Genomic DNA, 24,293 nt, shown 5'->3' with positions numbered 1-24,293 from the left:
TGCGTGTAAGGGGAATGAACTTCTAGGCAGTAGTGTAGGTCATTGTTAATTCCATCCAGTATTGTTTACGTGATTGTTTACACTCGATTGTGATATATTCTAATGTTACATTTGCCTTTTAACATCCATATATTCACTCATCATTTCATCATTAACCGTTATATTATGTTTAGTTGCAATATACGATACTATAATGCAACTCTATTTATTTTGCAAAAGCTAAAATGTCTATGACACAAAATATTGTATTACGAGCCAAGTCAGTCAGTGTTAGTTGTCTATCCTGACTAGAGCGAACATCATGTTTCAGGCAGATAATCAACGTGTGCATACAGTTGAGGGTGATTTTCTTATACAGAGAGACAGCGTGATCTATAAGCGACTATGTATAACAGGGTTATCTCAAGTCATCATAACGTCATGCACTTACCACAAGGACATATCCCGCCTGAATCAGTAGTGAAATAAACTGCAGAAACACCTATGTACTCATTCCAAAAACAAACTATTGAACAACCCACATATACAGGCAGGGTGTTATCTGTACAGCTGACGATATCAGTTTACTTCCGGGTAGCTCACAGGTAAACTACATTGGGTATATGTTAGTACACGAATAAGCATTGTAAATTGCATGTAACGTCCGAAGTCTGTATCTGTCAGTGTTCACATACGTCTACCTTCATTCCCAGGTTGTAAGCCGATATACGTCATATGCTAATCGTATAAACTGTTATAATTTTAGTCATATCTACATACTGACAGCAGTTGTCAACAGTTAAGATAACATTAAAAAACAAAATTATCCTTATATTCACATCTTTGGGTGCAATTTCATACACGATATGACACAAGCAAATGTATTTAACCATGTTTTATTTTAATAGTTTTTAAAGTATAAACACATGAAACATTAAATCTTGCATACATTTCAGAATGTTTCTAAAGAGCTGCCGCCGCCACTAAATGTACACGGTTCCGTCCCTTCGCCGTATCAGGATCCGATGGTCACAGAATTATCCCTTATAGTGCATATGGGTTTCACCAAACTAGGAGTCTGAACTGACTGACACATGTAATATTATTGCAATAGTGATTAAAGCGGCGTTGAACCCTCACTTACATGTAGATATTGCATGTTTCATGTAAGTGCATATTGTGTTAGCGTGAGGTGTATATAAATAGGGTGGAAATTTAACTGTGCAATATGAGTTCCATACAGATTTACAAAGGATACCACCACTAAATATATATGAGTTAAAGTAAACACCGGTTACATGGCAACGAGAGTAGCTTGGCTCCGGTAGTAGGTTGTTGATATGAAAAGAAATATCTGCAACTACATGATGCATCTACCGTGTGTTTTCACAACTGTTTAATTGTGCTTGCAAGTACGTCAATATTTCTCTACAACAGGGCACCTATTTGACATATAGAGGCTTACAGCAAGTCATACGCTTCTGTGGCGGTAGATATCAATAAGTACACACTTCCTGGTTGACAAGTCTTTACGCGTGTTTGTATTATGTCGGCTTTCGAATGCTCACGTAGCCAAACATGTATATATAAGCGATAGTAGTCTGCTGTATTGTAGGGTGCTCGTCCAGCCTGAATGAGTGACTATACACAACGAGGTCTCGTGTCAAACGTCGCCAACAATCCCTCAGTTAGATATGTTCTCCCTGACCCATTGCATGTACCGCCAGTCAGAGACTGTCGTTGGTGTTTAACATGAAGCTGACATTCAGAGTCGTCATGACATACAGTGTCTATGGACAATATAGAAGTTAACAGGTTTCCATCCTTGTGATCTAACCTCAATCTAGTAGACATCAGATGATGCACATACATACTCATTATGGATGTAGTATTGTCCGTTTTATCGTAGTTCGAATATTAACTTCTTGTGGGTGTTAATGTGATCTGACAACATATAATTATAACTCTTGGTTCAGTAAAATTTGCTTTATTGGTTTAAACCATATAAAAGCCAATACAATCATGTGTTCGCAACAAACTGAATAGACACTTCATTGGCAAGAATGACGAACGGTGGAAATAATATAAGCATCCATTTCATCTTGTTTTTCCTTTAAGTCTGAGCACCACTGTTTTGGTGGAAGGAAAGTCGACTTGATGATTTTATTTTTCCTTTTTAAAGAATATCGAACATCTTCCTTACACATTAATCGGGAAAATGTATTACCGTAGGCTCAATTGAAATCTATTTTCAGTATTCTCATACACCTGTGAGAGCTGTTGTTTGTGTGACTACACCCTATTCAGTATCGACTGCAGGGCTGGGTTGCTGTCTGAAATGAAATAAAGATTCAATCAAATGACTATGCAACTTAAACATGCAATTACACGCCCAAAACTTTATAACTGGTTTCACATGTCTAAGGGTTAATATCCCATGATACCATATCTTCAGATATATCATTCCAGTTGTGTTTCAGTATTAAAACACATTTACACATACAGTCGGGAATATGGTACTATTCATCAAAATGATGAACATATACTAGTATTCAGGGATAATGACAGTTACGTGTCTGTTTGTTAACCTAATCGGGATTCCAAATTGAAAGGTTAACCCAGAAATCGGTATGTACAGAACTTGTGAAATCAGTAAATAGACACACAATATCAATTAACAAATTACATTGAAACACACAGTTTTAAGTTTACAATCATAAAAGGCAGTGCGATGGGACAAATTAGTGGGAGTAGCAATAAGAAACAAGCCCTATTATAGATGTCAATGCTCTCACTTTATCAAATAAAAAGCACAGCTGCTGGTTCGTGACTGATATGACGTTTTTCTGTATAATAGCATCATTCGAATTCCGACTGTGAGTAAAAGCAAGCTTCTGAGTGTCTGTTGCAGCCCGTGCTATTATTCCAGTCCTTGCAGCTCCACTGCCTGGGAAATCTGAACGGATATAAATACATGTTTATAAACAAGTAACCACATAACGATTAGTGTTGGTAAGGAATGATGCAATTTCACTTTCCTATATTTGTAACGAAAATGTATCAGTTTTAATATGACAAGATCTTGATGGTCTACATGTTTATGAATTCAATATGGCAGTTTGGCTTATGTCAAGAGAGATCATTTTCATCTGATATCTAGACTTCTGACTTTCATGTTTTGTCATTCTTCAGTGAAACTGTTTTCCCACGAACGAGACAAAAGGGTATTCTACCCCGTATACGTTCCTATACAAAACGTAACTATTGAATGGAATATGAAACAATTTGGTTTTAGTATCACAGATTCATGTCCACAGTGTTCCTCTTTTATGTTGCAAGTAGACACATATCAATGATAAACTAGTCATTTCTGAAGCGAGATAATTAGGCTGCCTTGATCTTACTTAAGTACCGCCAGCAGTCCATATGACCAGCATGACTATATGCTGTGTTTGTGGTATCATAGTGATTATAACCTCGGATCAAACCTATCACTACCACAAACATCACCCTGCCCATGTCCTGTATGTAGTGTAGTCTGTTCATGTTCTTGAAGTAAACTGGCCTTGCTCAACCAGGAACGTCTGCATGTGTCCTCCATGTCCAAGGTTGCCATGATAGACATTATATTCGCATTGTCGAGAGCGGTAAACTGATGGTGTCTCAGCAGAACCTAGCAATCTAATTTACATCAATCAGATTAATATATTAGCACGTGAAATGATGAAAAGAAATATGATACATTCAAATAAAAATATGTAATCAAGAAAGCAATGCAACAAAACTACTTAATTAAGTTACAAAGCAGCGCAACAGAGAACCAACCAGCCAGCCAGCCAGCCAGCGAAGCAACCAACCATCCAACAGACCATCCATCCAACCAATCAACCAGTGAACAATAAACAATAAATAAAATGAAGACCGAATGATCAAATATATGTGACAATACATAGATAATCTCACCCGGAGTAGTTTTAAACATTTATCAACGACTGGTGGTGTCCTGGGAGATATTGCTTGATCTCACCTAATCGATACCTCCTGTCGACGCCAGTTTTGGAAGCTAATCGAGCATACTAACAAGGTCTCAAATACCCAACTTTAGTCCATTTTTTATTTTGTAAGCAGCAATCCTAACAATTGTACATAATTAGGAATGGCAGAATGAACAATGAGTCTATGTATCTAAATAGGTGATAACAAAGGAACGAATTAAACAAATGACAATTAAACAATATGTTTATATCCTGACTACTAACGTCTAAACAAAACTTTTAAAATAGATTTGTGTATAATTACCATTACCAGTAGAATCTGTAACTTTAATTGGTAATACGAATACCATTAAACATGTGCCTTATATGTTTATACTTATGAAACAAAATAACTGGAAAATATGCAAATATGTAAGTACTGACTAAAATGCTGGGCCATGAGAAAATGATCTCGCACATACCTTCAGGCACTATCCTGACTGCATAAAACAGTCCCATGCCTACGTCATTGTCCCCTGTTAACTGATAGTTCCCGAAGTCCTGCTGTTGGAGGTTAGTAAGGTGTAGTCTGGCAGTGACTGAGATGTCAGAGACAGGGCTGGAGGAACCAGTGAGGTCCTGGCTGGTGCTGTTGGCTCTACTCCAGGTGAATGTAGGGAGGGGGTAGGCCAGGATTGACACAGACACGTCAACGTTACCACCCAGTTTAGAGGTGTACTCGAGTTGCTGGGGCATTGTCTCATCAAGTCGAGGAGAACCTGACAAAATGAATCAAAATTGTAAATATAACTGTAACTATGTATGAGATCAGATGGCTTAATCTAAATTTTCAAAAGCTAAACACGCAATAGTCCAACTGCATGAGCCTCATCTGTGTCTGGTGCATCTAAGTTCTGTTATGCATGATCGAAGAAAAGAAGTAAACAAACAAGTCAATGCGGCCAAAATCAAGTATCAGGAATTTACATGTTTCAACTATTTATGTTCCTATAGGAAGAAGGAACAGGTTTTATTTAGTTGCTACACATAAGAACATTTCCACAGACTATTGCACCTATTTGCAGTGCAAACGGATGATACCAGGTTTGTGTCATCTCCGGAAGGGAGAACCTGCAAAATGATGTCGATCATATTGTCACCTTAGAAAAAGAGTGGGGTCAACTGCAGTATTTGGGTCCCCACTTCGGGGGTTTCCGTAAGGCAACCGCTGCCGAAGGCAGCTTCGCTTATATATAAGCGCGCACGCGCAAGCGTGCCGAAATCCGTTAGGAGGCTTTTTTTAGCAAAAAGGACCCCAAGAATGAGCTGGACGTGAAAAGTATGGTCCAAAGCTCCGCCCCTGTTGGGGTCGAGAGTTTTACGATAGAAAGTGAAGCCGAATTATTGTACTGTCAACTTCTTGTTGTTTGTGGGCGGGACATAAATGACGTAAGACGTCACGTGTCTGATCATGTGTCTTTCCTTATTTGGACTCGCTTCTACGAAAGCAACTTCGCTCATAACTTGTAAATTCATAAAGTGTGGCTTGTACAAATTAAACAGAGTCGACTTGGCGTACAGTGAAGACATCCTTGCATAGGTATGGGGCGAATGCGGGAATGTATGACAATTATTTTGTTCAAAGCATTATCAGAAAAGAAATATTTCAGTTGTTCAATTGATCAGTTTCTAAGTTCACCGGCCGTGTTTACATTTATGAAACTTAGGAAGCAAAATGATCGTTTAAGAAAAGGATGAAAAAGAAGCAGAAAAAGAAATTGAACTAGGTCTAGATGGATCCACAAACTTAGGTCCTAGAATCTATATGACAGTCAAAACGAATTCAACGTTTCAAATGATTTGTTTGAATGAGAAAGTATCTATCGATGATCATTTTCCTATGAAAATTCACATGCTTTCATGAATGAAGTTATACCATATTGCGATTTATTTATACCCCCCTTATTTTTCTTTAAAAATGTCATAAAGGTGGGGTTGTACCTGCCTTGAACCCCGCTGTTTTGTCCGCCCAACAAAATATATTGTTCAAGTAACAGAATGAACTTACCTTCGTGCGATTTATTTGAAAAAGGGGGGTGTAACCCCCCTTTACCCCCCATTTTTACTTTAATATTTCGACAAGGGGGGACACACATCCCTTGTACCCCCCGTATGTTGTCTGTGTAAGAAAATACTGAACTGCAGACAGCGTTCGGTAGAAAAACGGCGGCCAACAAATCCTCTCGCTTTGACCGTAAATAACGAACTGCGCATGTGTGGAACGTTTTTCATTCGACAACTTCCGTAAACACGTAAAAACGTTCCTTCCGAAGTGGGGACCCAAATACTGCAGTCTACTAAAATTCTGGATTGAGGTAGATACGTTTAAATGTTCTAACACATATGATATATTTCCTATTAAATAATTTTTTAATTATTTGTGAAATGTGGGGATAAGACATTTAGGCAAAACGTAGGCATCCCCACGGACACCATGTGTGTTCCCCTTCTTGGTGATCTTATTCTTTATGCATATGAAGTTCTGCTCATTTTGTTTGGCAAATGAAGACGAAGGAATACGGCACTTAAACTTAAGATACATCATAATCGGATATTTCTCAATAACGGTCAAATAGACAATAAAATGCCACTTATTTGTCCCCTGAACTTGAAACACAAGACACCAAGGAAACCGCCTCATATGTTTCATATTTAGATATATACATAAATATTCTGAGTGGAAAAAAATCATAAAAGACTGCATGCCAAGAGGGATTAATTCAACTTTTCTGTAAGTCGAGCAATATTCCAGCAGTTCGAGCCTTTGGTGTGTACTTTTCACAATATTTAAGGTTCTATCGAGTATGCTCTTTCTCAGAAAATGTTCACGTCACATGATCAGGGTCACAACATGGAGGGCTTCAGGAAAGGTTGTAAAAGGTTCTATTGTAGACATGTGGAGGACATTTCCAAATTTGAGGCACAAGTGACCAAGCTGATGCAATTCACTATATGGACTTTGTTTTCCTGTGAACAATTGACCTGTCTTTGCATGTGTTTGCGACGGCTGCCAACCATGCGACATAATACGCCCATCTTTTCGCGAACACCTGGTATCATCACTATTTGACAGTGATTCATAAACACATGCTCATCATATAGGCGGAATCGTACAGTCGACTCTGCTTTATGCAGAAATTTCTATTGGATATGAAAAGGGTTTTGTTACTTTATTTATATTATTGAGATACAACACTTGTTGGTTAATGTTTGTAAATGTTGTAACAAAAATGAATGTTCTAACTAAACTGAAATATATAATGAGTACTTAAAATAACTCAAGTGAAAACGATTGAATTAGGTGTGAACATCACCATTCAATATATTTATAGTAACATACACCTTCTTCATTGTTAGGTAGTGTTTTGATACAATGTTCCGCGACAACATATAAAACGTTGTGACATAATGACGAACTATATATCAGTAAGCTGCGTTAACCGTATTTCTGTTCTGCTCCCCATGAACGATTTTGATATTGATATTGATATTGATTTGTCAGTGCACACGCTATACGATTACATATCAGGCTCTATTTCATCGTCTCAGGGTAATAATCATCAATAAATCCACAGAGGCTACTTCAAAAAGGGGAGAGAGTGCAGTACATATGCCATCACCGTCTTCCATCGTTTCCACTTATTATGTTGAAATTAATTAATGTTGTTTTTTCCCAACAGTGTCTTCGTTATACATATGACAAGCCAGTCAGAAAATTACAAGACTCCTCAAACAATCCAACATTGACACCGTCACACTCCAGATACACCACTTGGAAGACAAAAATCCAGGTTATAGGAAAACCCAAGTTAACCACCAAACTCGAGCTATGAGCACAGTCGACAATGGGAAGTACAGCTGTAAAAAACATACGGACAGCGTCCCTTAGCACCAAAGGGTCAACTGCCAAACAAGATTCCAAAATCCGCCATGTCACAAACACATACATACACAGCAGCAACCCGGCCAAATGAACCAGAAGTTCAGCGCTAGTAGTAGCCACCAACCTAAAAAGTACACAATCAGGAAACTAACAGAAACGGAAAGCTTCAGCAGTCCATCACCAGAGACAATGATTATTTCATCCCGTCAGACTAGCATGACCAAATCAACTTGAATTACGTACGTATTTTTGCTATGGTTACAATACCTAACAAGATATTTTGATTAAAACCATCTCATTAAAACCTTTCTTGTTACCTGATTTGTCACAAATCCATGTAACCCTTACGTTTTTGCAGGGAAGCTGAAACATATGTGTATATGTAATTTAACCTAAGCTGAATAGCCTTATTCCAAATCGAGTTGTTTATTTTTTTATATATTAATATCTGTACCAAAAGTGGAATGGAAAGAAGAATAAAAGCTAAAATCCGGATCTCAATCAGATTGCCTTTGATACAACAGATTCAAAATACCTTTTAAAGGCATAGGAAACTTTTACCATATCTGACATAATGACCTTATGGGACTTTAACATATCTCAAACGTGTCGGGATAGGTTGTATAACTTGAATCACACCTCGCAACTCATAATGGCTGACAATGTTGTTTTTTACATCGTCTCAGACAATTAAGTTACATGAAGCACGATAACAACTCGGTTGTATGATGTGATTCAACATTAACATGTAGATTTACTGGGAATGGCCATGCTGGTACAATGTGATTACCAATGAAACTGAGTAGGACTGAACAGCTGCAGACACGAGGAACCTAGCATTGACCTGTCAATTTCAAGATTTCTCAGATTCAAAGCCAGCCTGTGAAAGCAATGAGACAGTTGTGCCCCAGAAATAGTGGTTCGTGTATGATTTTCAGGAATTACATTGAGTTTGATAAGTTGGACTTCAGTGATGTCGGGACATTGTTTTCATGGCCTTTCGAAGGGACGAGTGTTTTCTGATGGATGTTCAAATTCCAAATCCTTACCGTGGTGGTTGACGGATATGGCAACACAACACAAAAAGGTTTGCAAACAACATGTTGTCATAAATAAAGTTTCTTCCAACACATGTTTATTGTGTTATAATTTACTTTCATTGTCTGTTGTTTCAATGACGATCGAAATTACCTATTCCGAGTCTGTTCACTTCGAACATGGCCCTGACAGTTTCATAAACATTTTATTTGTATGCAAAATATATGCCTTGGTGGAGTCTTGTAATTTCATCACCAAAGCAGTCAGGATTATGGCCTACAACAGCATATGGTCGCCAAAAACATCCTATATCAGACTACCATATTTCCTCGATTAGACAATATTCCATCTGTTAACTTCGCGACAGCCATTGACTTGGTATGTTTTAGAGACCTGGCTTATATAAGAGTGTAATAGAAGAAATATCGATACATTTTACATATCCTAGTGGTGGTCGATCAACAGCCAATTATTTTATGAATCAATATGTAGGCTATCGATGTATTCATATGCACGTTTTTGTGTGTGAAAAGACTCATTGTATTTAAAATTGGTTTCCGAAGCAAAAAGGAAACCCTTTTTCACCAATCAGAATCAAGCATTCTTCAATGGCAGGGTAGAAATTACTGATAAATTACAAAATCTCGGATGTTTTGTGAGAAAGATAATAGTATGGTGATGGTGGCATTCATATTTTTACAATCATTTGTTGACAACTGTAACTGGAAATGAAAAACTCACATTTGACCATCAACTCCATCCTCTGGTTGACAGGTGTCCCGATGTTGTTAGTGGCAGTGCATGAGTAGTTGCCTCTTTGTCTACAGTCTGCTGACTCCAGTCTATATTCTGATGTCAGGGAGTTATCTGACCTTGTCAACTCCTCAGTTCCATTCAGTAACTTGATGACTGACCTTGGATTACTATCAATCTGGCATCGTAAAGTCACTGTGTCAGACTCGTTAACTGTCAATGTGCCGCTGAGTGAGTTGGCGGTGAACATGCTTACATTGGCAGGATCTGAAAAAATAAATATACCTCGTTGTGATGGAAGGTTTTGGCTATACACACTTAATACACTATTCTGTTGTTAACACATTTAATTTTAAAGATGAAAAACAACTACCATGAGTGTGGCCTACTAAACTCCAGTCTATATTCTGCTGTCATGGAGTTATCTGACCTTGTCAACTCCCCAGACCCATTCAGTAACCCGATGGCTGACCTTTGATTACCAGCACTATCAATCTGACTCGTTAACTGTCACTAAACCACTGAGGGAGTTGGTTGTTAACATACTTACAGAGGCTGGATCTGAAACGTTTTTACATGAATATCAATTTGAAAAAAAGTAGAAACTGATACACATCTGGAAATATATGTGTAATGTCAACTCAGTTAATTTCTGGGGTATAGCTAAGTTTACTGAAGTCTTTTAATTGTTTGAACACATATTTACAATTGCACTTCGAAAATTGTCGAATAACGTTATAGGAGATATTCACTGAAATATACCACTGTAGCAATTACGTGAATACGCATTCTTGTGATTTCTTGTTCTGATTGGTATTGTTAAAACTGCAGGAACATACATTTACAATAATTCATGTTTAGTGTGAGGTTCACCAACAAATTACTGATGCATCAAAATGATTTTTGGCCCACCCCAAAAGTGTACCATATAGCATGTTTCAGAACACGGCACAAGTAACAGTAGTAACTCTTATCAATACTTACATATAGAACGTCTCAACACCACCAACAACGAAACACTATCATGAACAATTGTTCCTAATCACTGGCAAGGTTTGAAACAAATAATAACTTTTTTTAAATACCTCAAATACTACAAAGGATACACACTACTTTGTGCTTGCAAATATTGCGACTTTGGTAATGTCAGATGACTTGAGTGTTGCGTGCAGCTGTACGCCACTTTTAGCAATATTCTGAGTGTGATTGTGTGAGTCGCGGATGCTACAGTTAGAGCAGGACAAGCTTACACTTTTTTCGCGATTTTCAGTGATCCATTCAATAATACCATACTCTGAACATCACAACCACCTCCACAGAATCAGATCTCATTACAGATGTCGCCACACGAGGACTTGCGGTGTTGGTTGCTGTTCACACATATGTCCAGTATTCTAACAATGATACTTCCACTGTACATCCACTGCCATCTCCCTAGACTCAGAGCGTGGCAAAGCTGTGCCCTCACAAGGACTGAGGGTGTCGGTAGCTGTACACACATATGTCCAGTATTCTAACAATGATACTTACACTGTACATCCACTGTCATCTCCCTAGACTCAGAGCGTGGTAAAGCTGTGCCCCCAACAAGGACTGAGGGTGTTGGTAGAGGTACACACATATGTCCAGTATTCTAACAATGATACTTACACTGTACATACACTGTCATCTCCACAGAGTCAGATCTCACCACAGATGTCCCCCAGCAAGGACTGAGTGTGTTAGTAGCTGTACACACATATGTCCCTGTCTGTGATCTCTGTATGTTACTGATGATCAGAGTAGATCCAGACTGAGGAGTAAAGCTGCTGCTATCTTTCCTTGTCCATGTCACAGTTGCTGCAGGTTTGGAGTCCACAAAGCAGGTCACAGTCAGGGTCTGTGTCTCGTTCACAGTTTGGGAGCTGGGAACTAAGACATCGGGTGGGTCTGAAAAGTATAAAGCAACATACACTGTAAACTTGAGTAAGTAATTGACACTATTCTGTCCCTCTGTCACAGTCTGGGTGGAGGCAGCAACTGTCATAGATGGGCTGTCTGGGTTAGAAACACAGTTAAGTAAAAAACTAAGCCCATGTAAGGAAACATTATAAATTGCTTCTTATACAGTGGGTGAAACATTACAGAATGTTTGTAAACATTAAAAGTGAACACCCCTTTGCTTCGTGCATTGAAAATAAACACCAGGTGTCAGGAGCATGCTATCTTTCCTTATTGACAAAGAAATAGTGAGATGCTTCGAGCTATTTTCTACCGTCAGGTTATAGTTATATATCTAGTTCCCAACTGCATTAGTTCCTACTCCAAATGTGTTTTATCCATTAGGTATTCAACGAACAGTAGAGTCACTCAAGGCACCTCAAAGTCATTACGCTGGACTTCCGAGACGTCAATCATTGAAACCTCTGTAATGTAGTTTCATTGGATAAAATGAAGTTCGATCAGCAGCTCGGAACCATCGAAAATATGAATCAAATATTTGTTAATACGAGTATGTGATATTGAGATTGTTTGCGTGAAAAATGCCTACTGTTTGTTATCATCCGAACATAATGCCTCCAATACTAATGTTTGGATTTATTTGACACTATACAAAGGAAGATGGTAAACACATAGCCAGAAGAAAATGTAAAAAAGTAAAGATGACAAAATCGTAAAATTATTGTTGTAAGAGTAATGGATACTCGAATCACTTCCGTCATAAGGATTTTAATGCTAATAGTTTGTATTTGATCTCTAAATGTTTGTCCCTATTCGATTGTACATATGACAACCATATTACCTAATTAACTGTAACCTTTTTGTTGCAGGTCTCATGAGAAATAAGACATGCCTCATTGAAGTTGAAACCATGACATGTAATGATGACACAGTCAATACACATTTAATTTTCTTTTGAAAGAAACCATTGTTTTTATTTGCTATAAGTCACAGTGTATGTAATCAACACTCATGGCTAGAATGTCATCCTTGCAATTATATATATATGTCTGCAAGAATATTTGTCCAAGCTATAGGATCGTGTCTTCAGTTAATACTGTTTAACAGCATAGTTCGAATTTAGAATCTCTTTAAGACCAAAACACTGCATATTCGTTGTCTCTGAAACGACTGGGTTAATAGCCAGCTGACATTCTGGGAAACTAGCAACATGGTCATACACATACACGGAACACACCATGTCACTGATGAAGCAGCTGATACGATGATATCTCAGACTAACATACTTACACTGAACCTCCAGTGTCACTGGCAAAGATGTGGATCCACCGAGGCTATTGCTCCCCTGACAACATGTTGACTCACATACTTACACTGAACTTCCAGTGTCACTGGTGAAGATGTGGATCCACCGAGGCTTTTGCTCCCCTGACAACATGTTGACTCACATACTTACACTGAACCTCCAGTGTCACTGGTGAAGATGTAGATCCACCGAGGCTATTGCTCCCCTGACAGGTATAGGATCCTCCACTGGTCCTGCTGACGGAGCTGATGGTGAACACTGCACCTCTCGCTGATTGGATAACAGAACTGTTGTGAGTCCACGCGTATGACGTCACTGCCGGGTTAGCTGCCGTCACCCTACATGTCAGCTGCACATTCTGCTGACCTACATAGACTCTGTATGGCCGACAGGTGGCGCTCCCTTGAGTCTCTAGAACCACCTCTGCTGGATCTGTGCAGCAATAAACAAGTGACCATCTTACACGCACACAAGAAAACTGGCAACGCAAAGTCACTTATAGATAATAAGGTATGAGAAATATGTGTTATGTAAGATATGTGGATCATCAATAAAATTGCAAACACTATCACATGTCACTCATTGTGTCAAAATAACTTTGAAAAAGAATGTTTGAAAGTCATTGTTCACATTTCAACATGATACATGAGCAAACTGAACCATTTGCCAATACCGTTGAACCTAAAACACAAGGTTAACTGTGTTCTTGATGATTTTAAAGATGTAGAAATGGAGAATGGATAAGTATAGTCCAAAACACATATAACCAGAAGTATTGCACACACGGGACAACAGTGGATATGTGTCCAAAATGAACATATTACAGGTCAAGGTCGTGAGAATGAGAACTCAATCTCGTGCCTACTGCTTTGAACCTCCATAGTACGTGTAGTGTTATGTTTAGGTTGTGCATTTGGACGTTGCAGATATTAAATTATTCCAAGAATGACATTATTAAGTTGGTACAAAAAGCTATCACGTTCATGCTTCATGTCTTATGTGATCCCTCTTGTTGACTGGGTGGTTATTGAAAGACTAAAGCACGTCAGGCGTTGCACATGTACTTTCACCAGCACCAGCAACACTGACTGTAACACTGTCACCAGGGTAGACTGTATACTTACACTGAACATCAACACTGACTGTAACACGTTCACAGTGTAGACTATATACTTATATAGACTGTAACACTGTCACCAGTGTAGACTATATACCTACACTGAACATCAACACTGACTGTAACACTGTCACAAGTGTCGACTATATACTTACGCTGAACATCCACACTGACTGTAACACTGTCACTACTCCCGTGTATATTAGAAGGCTGACATCTGTAGGAACCTGTCTCTGATCTGTCTGCTTGTCCAAGACTCAGAGTGGCTCCACTGCTGACAGTTGTTCCATTGTGTAACCACCTGTAGGTACAGCCGGGTCTGCAGAGGGCGAGGCACGTGATTGATGGAAGAGCCTGGTGTTCTGTCACAGTGTAGGAGGAGGTGGAGGGGGTCAGGGAGATCTGGTAGGGCCTGTCTGGAATACATGTCACTGTGGTACTGATACCGTGATACAAGATATATAGTTCTACACTGAACATCAACACTGACTGTAACTCTGTCACCAATGTAGTCTATACTTCCATATACTAACTGTAACGCTGTCACCAGTGTGAACAACATGCTTGCATAAAAGGTCAACACTGACTGTAACACTGTTACAAGTGTTGACTATATACTTTAACAGACTGTAACAATGTCACCAGTGTAGACTATATACTTATACTGAACATCTACACTGACCGTAACAAAGTCACTTGTGTAGACTATATACTTACACTGAACATCAACACTGACTGTTACACTGTCACTTGTGTAGACTATATACTAACACTGAACATCAACACTGACTGTGACACTGTCACCAGTGTGATTATATACTTATACTGAACATCAACACTGACTGTAACACTGTCACCAGTGTAGACTATATACTTACACTGAACATCAACACTGACTGTAATACTGTCACTTGTGTAGACTATATACTTACACTGAACATCAACACTGACTGTAACACTGTCACCAGTGTAGAGTATATACTTACACTGAACATCAACACTGACTGTAACACTGTCACTTGTGTAGATTATATACTTACACTAAACATCAACACTGACTGTTACACTGTCACTTGTGTAGAGTTTATACTTACACTGAACATCAACACTGACTGTAGCACTATCACCAGTGTTAACTATATATGGTTTAGGTATATGTTGATTTGTAAAGGACTCCCTCTGAGCATAATACGTTAATCAGCAGATAGGATTTCTCAATCAAATCTTCTATTATCAAGCCAAAACTGAGAAATGAAGGCTTCATTTAGTCAGGAAAGATAAGTAAAAACATACAGGGACTCAAACTGCAAACGCAAGATTGTGTTATTAAGGATATGTTGTTAAACTACTGGGTTTTTTAAGTAATTTAAGTGTATATGTTAGCAGTTTGATTATTTGGGTTAAAGGTTATTTTACGCATATTGCAAATTGCATATTGCATATTGCATATGGACGAAATTCAGTTTATCTGGAGCACTCGGAGGACATGGTTGTGTACAGCTGATATTGGTGTTTCAGATCCAAGACATTGTGACATATTTCTTAAAGATTTATATTATCTGATTGATATTTTTATTTGATTCAAATGCCATGAATGATTATATTTTATTAAAATAGTCCTATTCTGTAGAAATCCTAAAGTTTTGTGGACATTCATTCATTATGTGTGAGCTAAAAATAGTTTGATGATAATCTTGCTGTGACATAACAAAAAATCGAAGTGATTGTCTATGATGTTTGATGTATGGATAAACAATACCAAGTTCTTAGAATGAGGCAAACACTACAACCACTGTCTTACCTGAGATACAGGTTACATCTGTCGAGTTCGGTGTTACACATTCTGATCCCTGTCCAGTCACAGAACACTGGAAAGTCTGATTGTGTGCAACACTTAGTGTCTTGCTTAAGCCACTTGCTGAAGAAGCCGAGTCAAGGTCAACAGTGCCATTCTGAAAAATAGGACAAACAATCAGTAACGTAAAGGAGTTGAGGTAATCATAGCACTGCTAACAGATGAGAGAAAGATGCAAGAGGAAGAATAGCATTTCATGGGCGATGACACAAACACACTATAATGTTGAACCAATGCCTTACATCTTCTCTCACAGTAACAAAAGGCTTCGAAATATAAACAGGTGTGGGTAGGTAGATAGGCAAATGATAAATGGCTCTCAGAAGGTGTCAGGGTGTGCTACCTGGAGGAATTATTCAAATGGTGGTGACATTATTGTTTTTCCAGGAACATAGCTTCTGGTAAATGAACAGTATTAATATAAATACCAGAGAGCGCGTCATAGGCTGATGATGATCTCTTACTCAGAAAATCTGCCCCGACAATGGAACATTTGACTTGCTAAAAGTAGTACTCAATTCCCTGCCATATTTAGTTGCTGAAAAATAAGAACTTATAATTCAGGTGTCATTCTGAAAAGTTGAAGAATATGCCAGTTCATTAAAAAAATAATTCACGCGTTTATCACAAATCTGTATTAATTTTGCATGATCAAAACCCACTTCACCAAAAAGATACTAGTTGCAAGTGAGATTACCTAACCACCAAAGTGAAATGTATAGGCCCGCCATTTCCATTGTTGTTGCTTTATGCAATACATAGTGCTTATAAAGTATAGACATTGACCTTCAAAGTCAATAAAAAAGCAATGATAAATATGCGCTCAGGAAGGGGTAATTGAGTATGTAAACTCCGACAGGTATAGTAATTTAACAAGTGTGAAAACAACATTATTTGATTTTTCAAAACAATGTGGTCAATAGTTTCTAAAGAAAATACTTTTGACTAAAGTATTCTGTTGCAGTGATTATGATGAGTTTTCTTTTCTACACTAGGAGTGTGTAGCTCGAACCATGTAGAGTTGCTAATGGTAGACTGAAAAAAGGCTTAAAACAGTCAATGCCAAGGTGACCTAACTATTTACAAAACAATCACAGGGGTTTGAACAAAATATGATTTCATCAAAAGAAGGAACATTCATGTACAAAAAACAGAAGTATTACCGCCAAAGTAACGTAAAAGCTTCACTAAACATGGTGTGTATTAATTCCATCAAAATCAGTTGGCAGTTTGTACCCATTCATTGTTATTTACAGCAACTATGATCAGATTACTTCAATTCACAACTTGAAATGAACCTTAGTTGTAAGAGATATATCATATCAATACATGTATCATAAATGCCATAGTTTGATCCATTGATCAGTTTTGCCAAGTTTCATCTTTTTTAATATGGCTCAAAGTATGTTTACAGTGTTTGGACAAAAAAGGCTTCTCATATATCTATCCATGGTGACGTTTCTTTTGCGGTTCAGTATATGTGCTTGAGCCATAATTGAATGTGCATTTAGGTTCATCAGAAATAAAATCGTCAATAGTTTTATTGTTAGTATCAGTACCCCATCGTGGTTTATGCCCACTGAGATCACCCATGGTGATACAGGGCCTAGGGAAGTGATTTACAAAGTAAGTCGGACAGCTACATCTGGACTGCATGTCTCTACAATGAATTTAATGAATTTAATAAGGATTATAACTCACGGTGGTTCTACGTGAGCAGGACATACTACCTTGTTTGTGTTCTGAATATAGAGTCACCTCCATTAACAGTGGTTCTATAGAGTTATGAACCTCTACAGTTATAGTCTACAGGAGGGTGGTTCTGGGTGGTTGTCTACAAGCTTGAGCGTTTGACTGTCTTTTTGATGGTTTTAACATATACGTCAACAGTAAGTTGATCTACAACTGTTTCCGACTCAGGTCTGTGAAGCAGATGTTTTCAAGTGTGACACTGTCAACATTGGTTGTTTCAACAGGTTGGTCTGGTGTAGACCACGTCTTTTATCATCAACAACATTGGAGTCCATTGGGCACATACACCTCCACTGTGAGATTGGAATAATTGTTTGGGTATATTGCATAATACATACATATTGTATTCGAATAATTCTACCACCCTGTTTTACAGTGAAGCAATTCACAGATGTAGCCTTTCTTCTGTACGTTCAGTGACTATCCCAGAATGAACAATGAGTCTCTTGTGCACTGAGACAGCAACATTGATGTTTGCAAACTGACGTTGTAACAAATGTATTTATTGTTGTCTCCACAAAGAGACATAAGCATTCTAAACATTTCCGCGTTTAGGCTGAATTGTTGGGGATATTACACAAGGCTTAACCTTGAGTGGCTCTTCCTTTGTATATTCAATTACTCTGGGCATGTTTCTTGCTGTATAAATCTCTTAACGAATTGATCCAGAATGTGTATGAGACAAGATATTTCAGACAAATCAACATGGACAAATTGATTAGTTATTTTGGCTGTAAAACTTACCTTTAACTGCAGTGTGACAGGTGGTGTCACATCTACTGAGCAGGTCACAGTGTAGACATTAGCAGCAGTCTCCACACATGATGCATTGATTGGTCCATTGACAGCTGCAGTGAAGAAAAGACTCAAGATATAGTTTTGGGATAACGAAGCTCATTTACTGACCACCATTTACAGCTAAGTGCTGCACTGTTTTCTATTCTATAATGTCCCCAACCACAAACCGGTCAACATGTATGGGCAGCATTCCATTCTGTTCTGCTAACGTCTCTCTATTAGTCACTTTTAGGAAAAATATATCCAGACATCTCGATGTAATGTGAATTGTGATGGAAATATATGGAGTAATTAAATTCTACCAAGTCACCACAATTAAACATATGTAATTGGTCTGAAACCTTGGTTATTTTCTCATTTGGAAAGCCTACAGTGGTCAATTCTTGTTTTCAACCATGCACATAAAATAAATTTTCCAAATGCTTTTTACAGGTAGAGCAAAGCATACTATGTTAAGAGAGAGTGTTAACAGAATATCAACTATATCTGTAACCCCACTTATATAAATGCTTCAGGGCATGTTTAGGGGAAAAACATGCCTTTTAAAACATATAACAGGTATTTTGTCATAAAGCTACCAAGATGAAGTAGCGATCAGTCAAGCAAACTCAACATCAGTGAAGTGCTATCCGTAATCTACAAAATAACGCCAATGTCACCATAATGAAGTGAAATCTTCTAAATGACCGTCCTCCAAATATGTAAATAATCCATATAAAACACGGGTGATATTTCATTAACATTCAGCAAAATAGAGTAACAGGGGTATGTGTAGGTCCTAACTGGTTAAATAGTCAAACATGGTATTATATGGGTTTTTTTCGGATACCACATCCTTTCCGCATATCACATTTTTAAATGGTACATGCAAAATGGCTGCGCAAAGGATACACGTAAAATGTTCAATGTGACCGCCATGCTTAAAATAAAATTAGAATTCTAATTTTAGAAACACCAAAGCTTTGATCAATCATGCAAAGATTTTGCTTCATAGAGCTTATAGTTTAGGAGCAAATGGCGAAAACGTATAAATAAACAACGGACCCAAAGTCAGATAACAGACTATGTGCTACGATGCAAGCTCACTTGACTTTCAATCGAAAATGCAGCAACACTAGAAAAATGGGGGAACATGAGGGCGAAAGTTTGTAGCTTGGTTTAAAATACGCATCATGTGTTTTTCCACATGGTACATATTTGCTGCATATCAGCTTTCATAAACATGCATGAGTCAACTTCTCACAAAGTGTTCAAATTCATTAGTACAACACCACGAAAGCAATTCATTTAAGTTATTCACCTTTAATAGAATTTTACTGTCAATATACACCGAATCCTTCACATTAGATCAATTTGTAGTTCTCGGGGTGTTTTTACAAAAAAAGGTACCTTCAATGTCCATACTGTTACTGAAGCCAATGATGACATTCAGCAAGTTGTAAGTGTGCAACATTGATCCAACACTTTTCTGGGGAACACAATTTCTCAGGGAGCACAAAATGATTATTCAAATGACGGATGATCTCATGGAATATGCATTGAATGTAAACAGACGTCATAACCTGTCATTGTGCCGTTAGCACTTCCAGACCAACACAATACATCCCATTACACCTCACCAGAGACACGTTGGTACTGGCTGAACAATGCAGAGTGCAGATGACATTTCATACTGCATTCGTTGAGTATAGATTCAGTGTTCATAATATATGAGAACCAAATGATTTTCGAAGTCTAAAAATAGAAATGAAACTCTGCAGAAAAAGATGTCATCCTCAGACCCCTGATCGTGTAGCTTGCCACCGCTTGTATCTACACAATTTTCTCCAAAACCGCTGTGTTTAGCATTACAGTAAACTATTTTTAATGTTCTGTTATCAAATCCCCAACTGATCTATATTTTGATCTGATATGCTCATACAACTGTTCCAGTGGGATGTGCTTAGTGTCCATACAAAGAGAATGCATCAGAAGTTGCGTTAAAGACTTGTTTCACTGAAATGATTTGAACAACTATGGAAACCACTTATTTCACACTAACAAGAATGTGTCTTACAGGCCAACACACTGATGGATACCATTTACAAACTTGACTATCTTCCTTTCAGGATTATACATAGTCATGACAAAAGAATCAATATGAAAGCCTAGACATTCCAACTTCAGGTATTTTACTTGATAGCAGTCTATAACAAAATCATCCTCTGTGGATGCTTAAACAAAACTATCAATCCAGGAAAATGACACTCGCATGGCCTTCAAAGCGCCATTTCTTTTCCAGCTGACATGTCACGCTAGTAATAACATACAGCGCTGCTGAACTCTTAACCAAAAGGTAAAACTAAACCAAGCAACCCGAAGGAAATCTTTTTTACATGAACAATTACTTAAATGACTGTGAAGTTGTCATCATGGGACACTGCTGCTGTGGAGCTACCAGATCTGATGCTGACCTGGAGACACTTCCGTATACAGGGGCATTCACTTCTGACTGGGAGAAATCTCAACAGTTGAAACAAACAGAGCAGCTGATTGGTGATTGTATGGATAGGTTAAATGTCAGAAGCAGGTAAAGCTAGCTTGTTTTACAGGCTGAAGGAATGTGGCCAACTTCCAAATTGATCTAATTCCAGAATAAGTGGAAAACTTTAATGTCTGAGACGTTTACCACTTCGGTGAAAATCACGAGCATAGGTATGGTGCTGACAAACCTAGAAACATAATCGGTGCGAAGCGGGATTCGAACCCACAATCATAGGTTTCTGGCGTGACCAAGCGACGCAACTCTGCACAGCAAATCGCGACGCCTTAGACGACTGGGCCACCCGTGCCCGCTAATAGTGCTTGAATGCGTAAGCAGTGATTCCTGACAATTCTTGTTTCAGAACGGCAGGGGCACTTTAGTACAGACCACTTTAGGAAACCATGATTGCATACAATGAGAACAAAAAGGGGTGCAGCATTATATGTAAAATAAAACGGGGGCATAAGGGGGCATGAAGTCATGAGGTGAGGCTGACATGAAATGATCTGGCAGGTTTATGAAGAAGGGAAACATAATCGTCTGTAAGATGTACCTTCTGTTTCTCAGTCACTGTATCATAGAGCTTGGACAATTCCTAATGTAAAACCAATTTGTCGCAGAACAGTACGCAACCTACACCATCCTACCTCACCTAACACAACGTCGTCAGGTTGGGGTGGAAATGTTATGGTATGGTATATGGTTTTATCACAACTCATGGGATGAAGACATCTCATTATTGATGGCATATTGAATAATAAAAATGATTATCGAATTTTTTTTTCTATTTTGAAAATGTCACCCTTCGAGAAATTGACTTACACGAAGAAATTGAAACGTAATTCTGTGGGTAACTTTTGGAGACATCTTATTTGTCTTTTCTCATTTTATCACATGGATGAGTCATTCTGGAAATAATGAGACTGTGTACATGACATGTCATCATTCGAGTCAACAAGGATATCCAGAGTTGGATGTTGGCAGTCTGAAAATTATTTACAGTAAATGCTGCAGGACATTAATATTCTGACAACTGCTGTAGCTCCTCGGGAGCAACAAAGAAAGGCAACATCTGCTGACTTGTTTTGAGATGAAGATTTTCCAATTCCATGTTCTCTCTGCTCTAATATAGTTACGGACAATTATGAACTGTGTCCACAGTTTGCTAGTTTTTCATCCTTCTTCTCTTCAATTATGTTGAAGGGTACTGTTACTGCAAGCTTCGAAAGGTGATTTGTCATGGCTCAACAAACTCAGATGAAGATCTTCAATCTTCCGCAGCATTTGTGTCTGTTGACCTTGCATTCTGGCCACTTCTGTATCAACTGATGACTCCTCACATGGCCTTAACAAGATCACACACAAAGCAGAATCTGTCAGGAGACAGGCACGCAAAGTCTTTGTGTAGCGCTTCCTTTCATCGTTGGAATAGATTTGCGTGCATACACAGTTCCCCATGCATCTTCAAGTCCACTTTCTTGCATGCATTTGCATCCAGCTGCAAGAAATGATATTAGCTGATGAAAGCTGATGCAAGTCCCCAAAACAAATGGCGAAACACATGTCCATTGTCAACCTTGATGTTATAAGCCTTGGCATACAAAGGTTGATCAAACCTCAAGTGTCCACAACATTGTCCCATGTATGTTTGTCTACAAAGAGCATATTGCTATATACAGTCTCAGTCGACTGTGGACTGAGTGGGATAATTGGGTTGTATAGCACTGAGGAACACACAATACTTCCTTCTGTTATTTCAGACTTGAAACCTTGCGAATTCGGAGTGATTTTCTTGAATAGACGAGACACAAGCCAAAGCATATCAAGGCATTCATACTATGAATGGTGCCGATCTATGGGTTGTAGCTCTAGACATTTGACATCCCAGAAGACACTCGTAGTTAGTTGTTTGTAAGGCTTGATGATGTCCCCAAATATTCCTGCTTCAAGGATTTCGGTTGTTCAGACTTTCCTTCTGCTGATGGTTATACTGTGCTCTTCTTTAATCATCCCCATACCATGTGTTGTTTCATGACCACAGAGAGTATAGTAAATAAACTCGAAGGGCCACTAATTTTAATTCGTTATAACCACAGTATGTTTTAACCATATGTAAGGCATATATGCAGCAAATGGACAGGACCAAGAAATAGTTTGTTAAAGGAATGTTTGTAAAGCGTAGTAAACTGTATCTTCATTGTTATCAAAGTTTTCCGCAATCCATTGACCAAATCCATCACTTTGTGTCTAGGGTGCATCACTGACTGTCTGACTAACAGGAGCAGCCTTTTCAAAGTCTCAGACTTGATCACAATATATGTTGAGGCCAAATGCTGGAAGAACATTCAGAGGGATCTGTGAGCGAGTTGTCTGGGGAATGAAGAGACCAATGCTAAGAATAAGAATGATGCTTGAAGGATTACAGGGATACAATCAGAAGTCTCTGTTTTGCAAGAGATTATTCACTCTGGGGCTTCCCAAGAATACTCTGTATCATGAGGAAGAGGAAAGGTGGTATTTGCTCTTCTCGTTTAGCTGTGTTGACTTCATTACGCGAGGTATTGTCATCGGTAACAAATTGTTGGTGGCATCTTTCAAAACTTGTCTGGTTTGATTTCCTCATTATCATCATCGTTATCATGTTGCCAATAGGAATCATTGAGTGTTGTATATGCTTTTGATTGAAACGTGCAAATTTCTGCAAATTTTAACCTTTGTCAATAGGTGTCAAAAATCTTATTGTTCTCTTTGTCCAGGTAATGTGTATTCGATGTGTGAGTCGATGGTATCATGCTTCGACAGCTCTGATATCAATTACATATAAAATACGGGAACTAACGTTCGTTGCAACTTCATCAGTCTGCCCATTGCAGATATTTGAACAGGTAAACTTTTCTTGTCTGGGCCATTATGTCTGGGTGTCTCTGAACTGCCTATAGTTCAATAGTTTTGCCACACATGATACAACACGTCTCATAATAAAAGTTTAAATCAACTCGTCCAAGCACACGTGAAACTGTGATTCACTAGTCAACACTTTTGCACAACATTTGTTTTGGCTGTTTAATTTACATTACAAGGACATATATTTTCTCTTTTGAATTGAAGAGTAAGTGAAGATTGTCATTCTGTGAAAAACATATTCAATTAGTTATATTGAATAAGGTATACATATGTCATTCATTATGTATCAATACATTTAGAGATTCATTTAATGAATTATATTGAATTAAACACACATTAATAATTTATGTATTATATCTATATAATTCAATACACATATCTACATGTACTGATAAATAAATTAATGGCA

General features: G+C 38.2%; 1 protein-coding gene across 1 annotated transcript in view; it reads right to left on the bottom strand.

Annotated features, from left to right (window-relative positions):
* Window positions 1-2,282: 2,282 nt before the first annotated feature.
* The window catches only part of LOC139457103 (neural cell adhesion molecule 1-like), a 75,790-nt gene continuing 53,779 nt past the window's right edge, over window positions 2,283-24,293 (bottom strand). Inside the window, exons 4-8 of the mRNA XM_071238541.1 lie at window positions 14,207-14,467; window positions 9,676-9,954; window positions 4,436-4,732; window positions 2,775-2,935; window positions 2,283-2,312 (exon numbers count right to left, since the gene is read on the bottom strand). Coding sequence (XP_071094642.1) covers window positions 2,283-2,312; window positions 2,775-2,935; window positions 4,436-4,732; window positions 9,676-9,954; window positions 14,207-14,467 — 1,028 coding nt within the window. The remainder of the gene's footprint in view (window positions 2,313-2,774; window positions 2,936-4,435; window positions 4,733-9,675; window positions 9,955-14,206; window positions 14,468-24,293) is intronic.

The sequence above is a fragment of the Haliotis cracherodii genome, unplaced genomic scaffold (genome assembly GCF_022045235.1).
Source record: "Haliotis cracherodii isolate W230 unplaced genomic scaffold, xgHalCrac1.p SCAF_12, whole genome shotgun sequence".
Classification (NCBI taxonomy): Eukaryota; Metazoa; Mollusca; class Gastropoda; order Lepetellida; family Haliotidae; genus Haliotis; species Haliotis cracherodii.
Note: the sequence above shows the minus strand (reverse complement) of the source record. Positions and strands in the feature narration are given on the sequence as shown.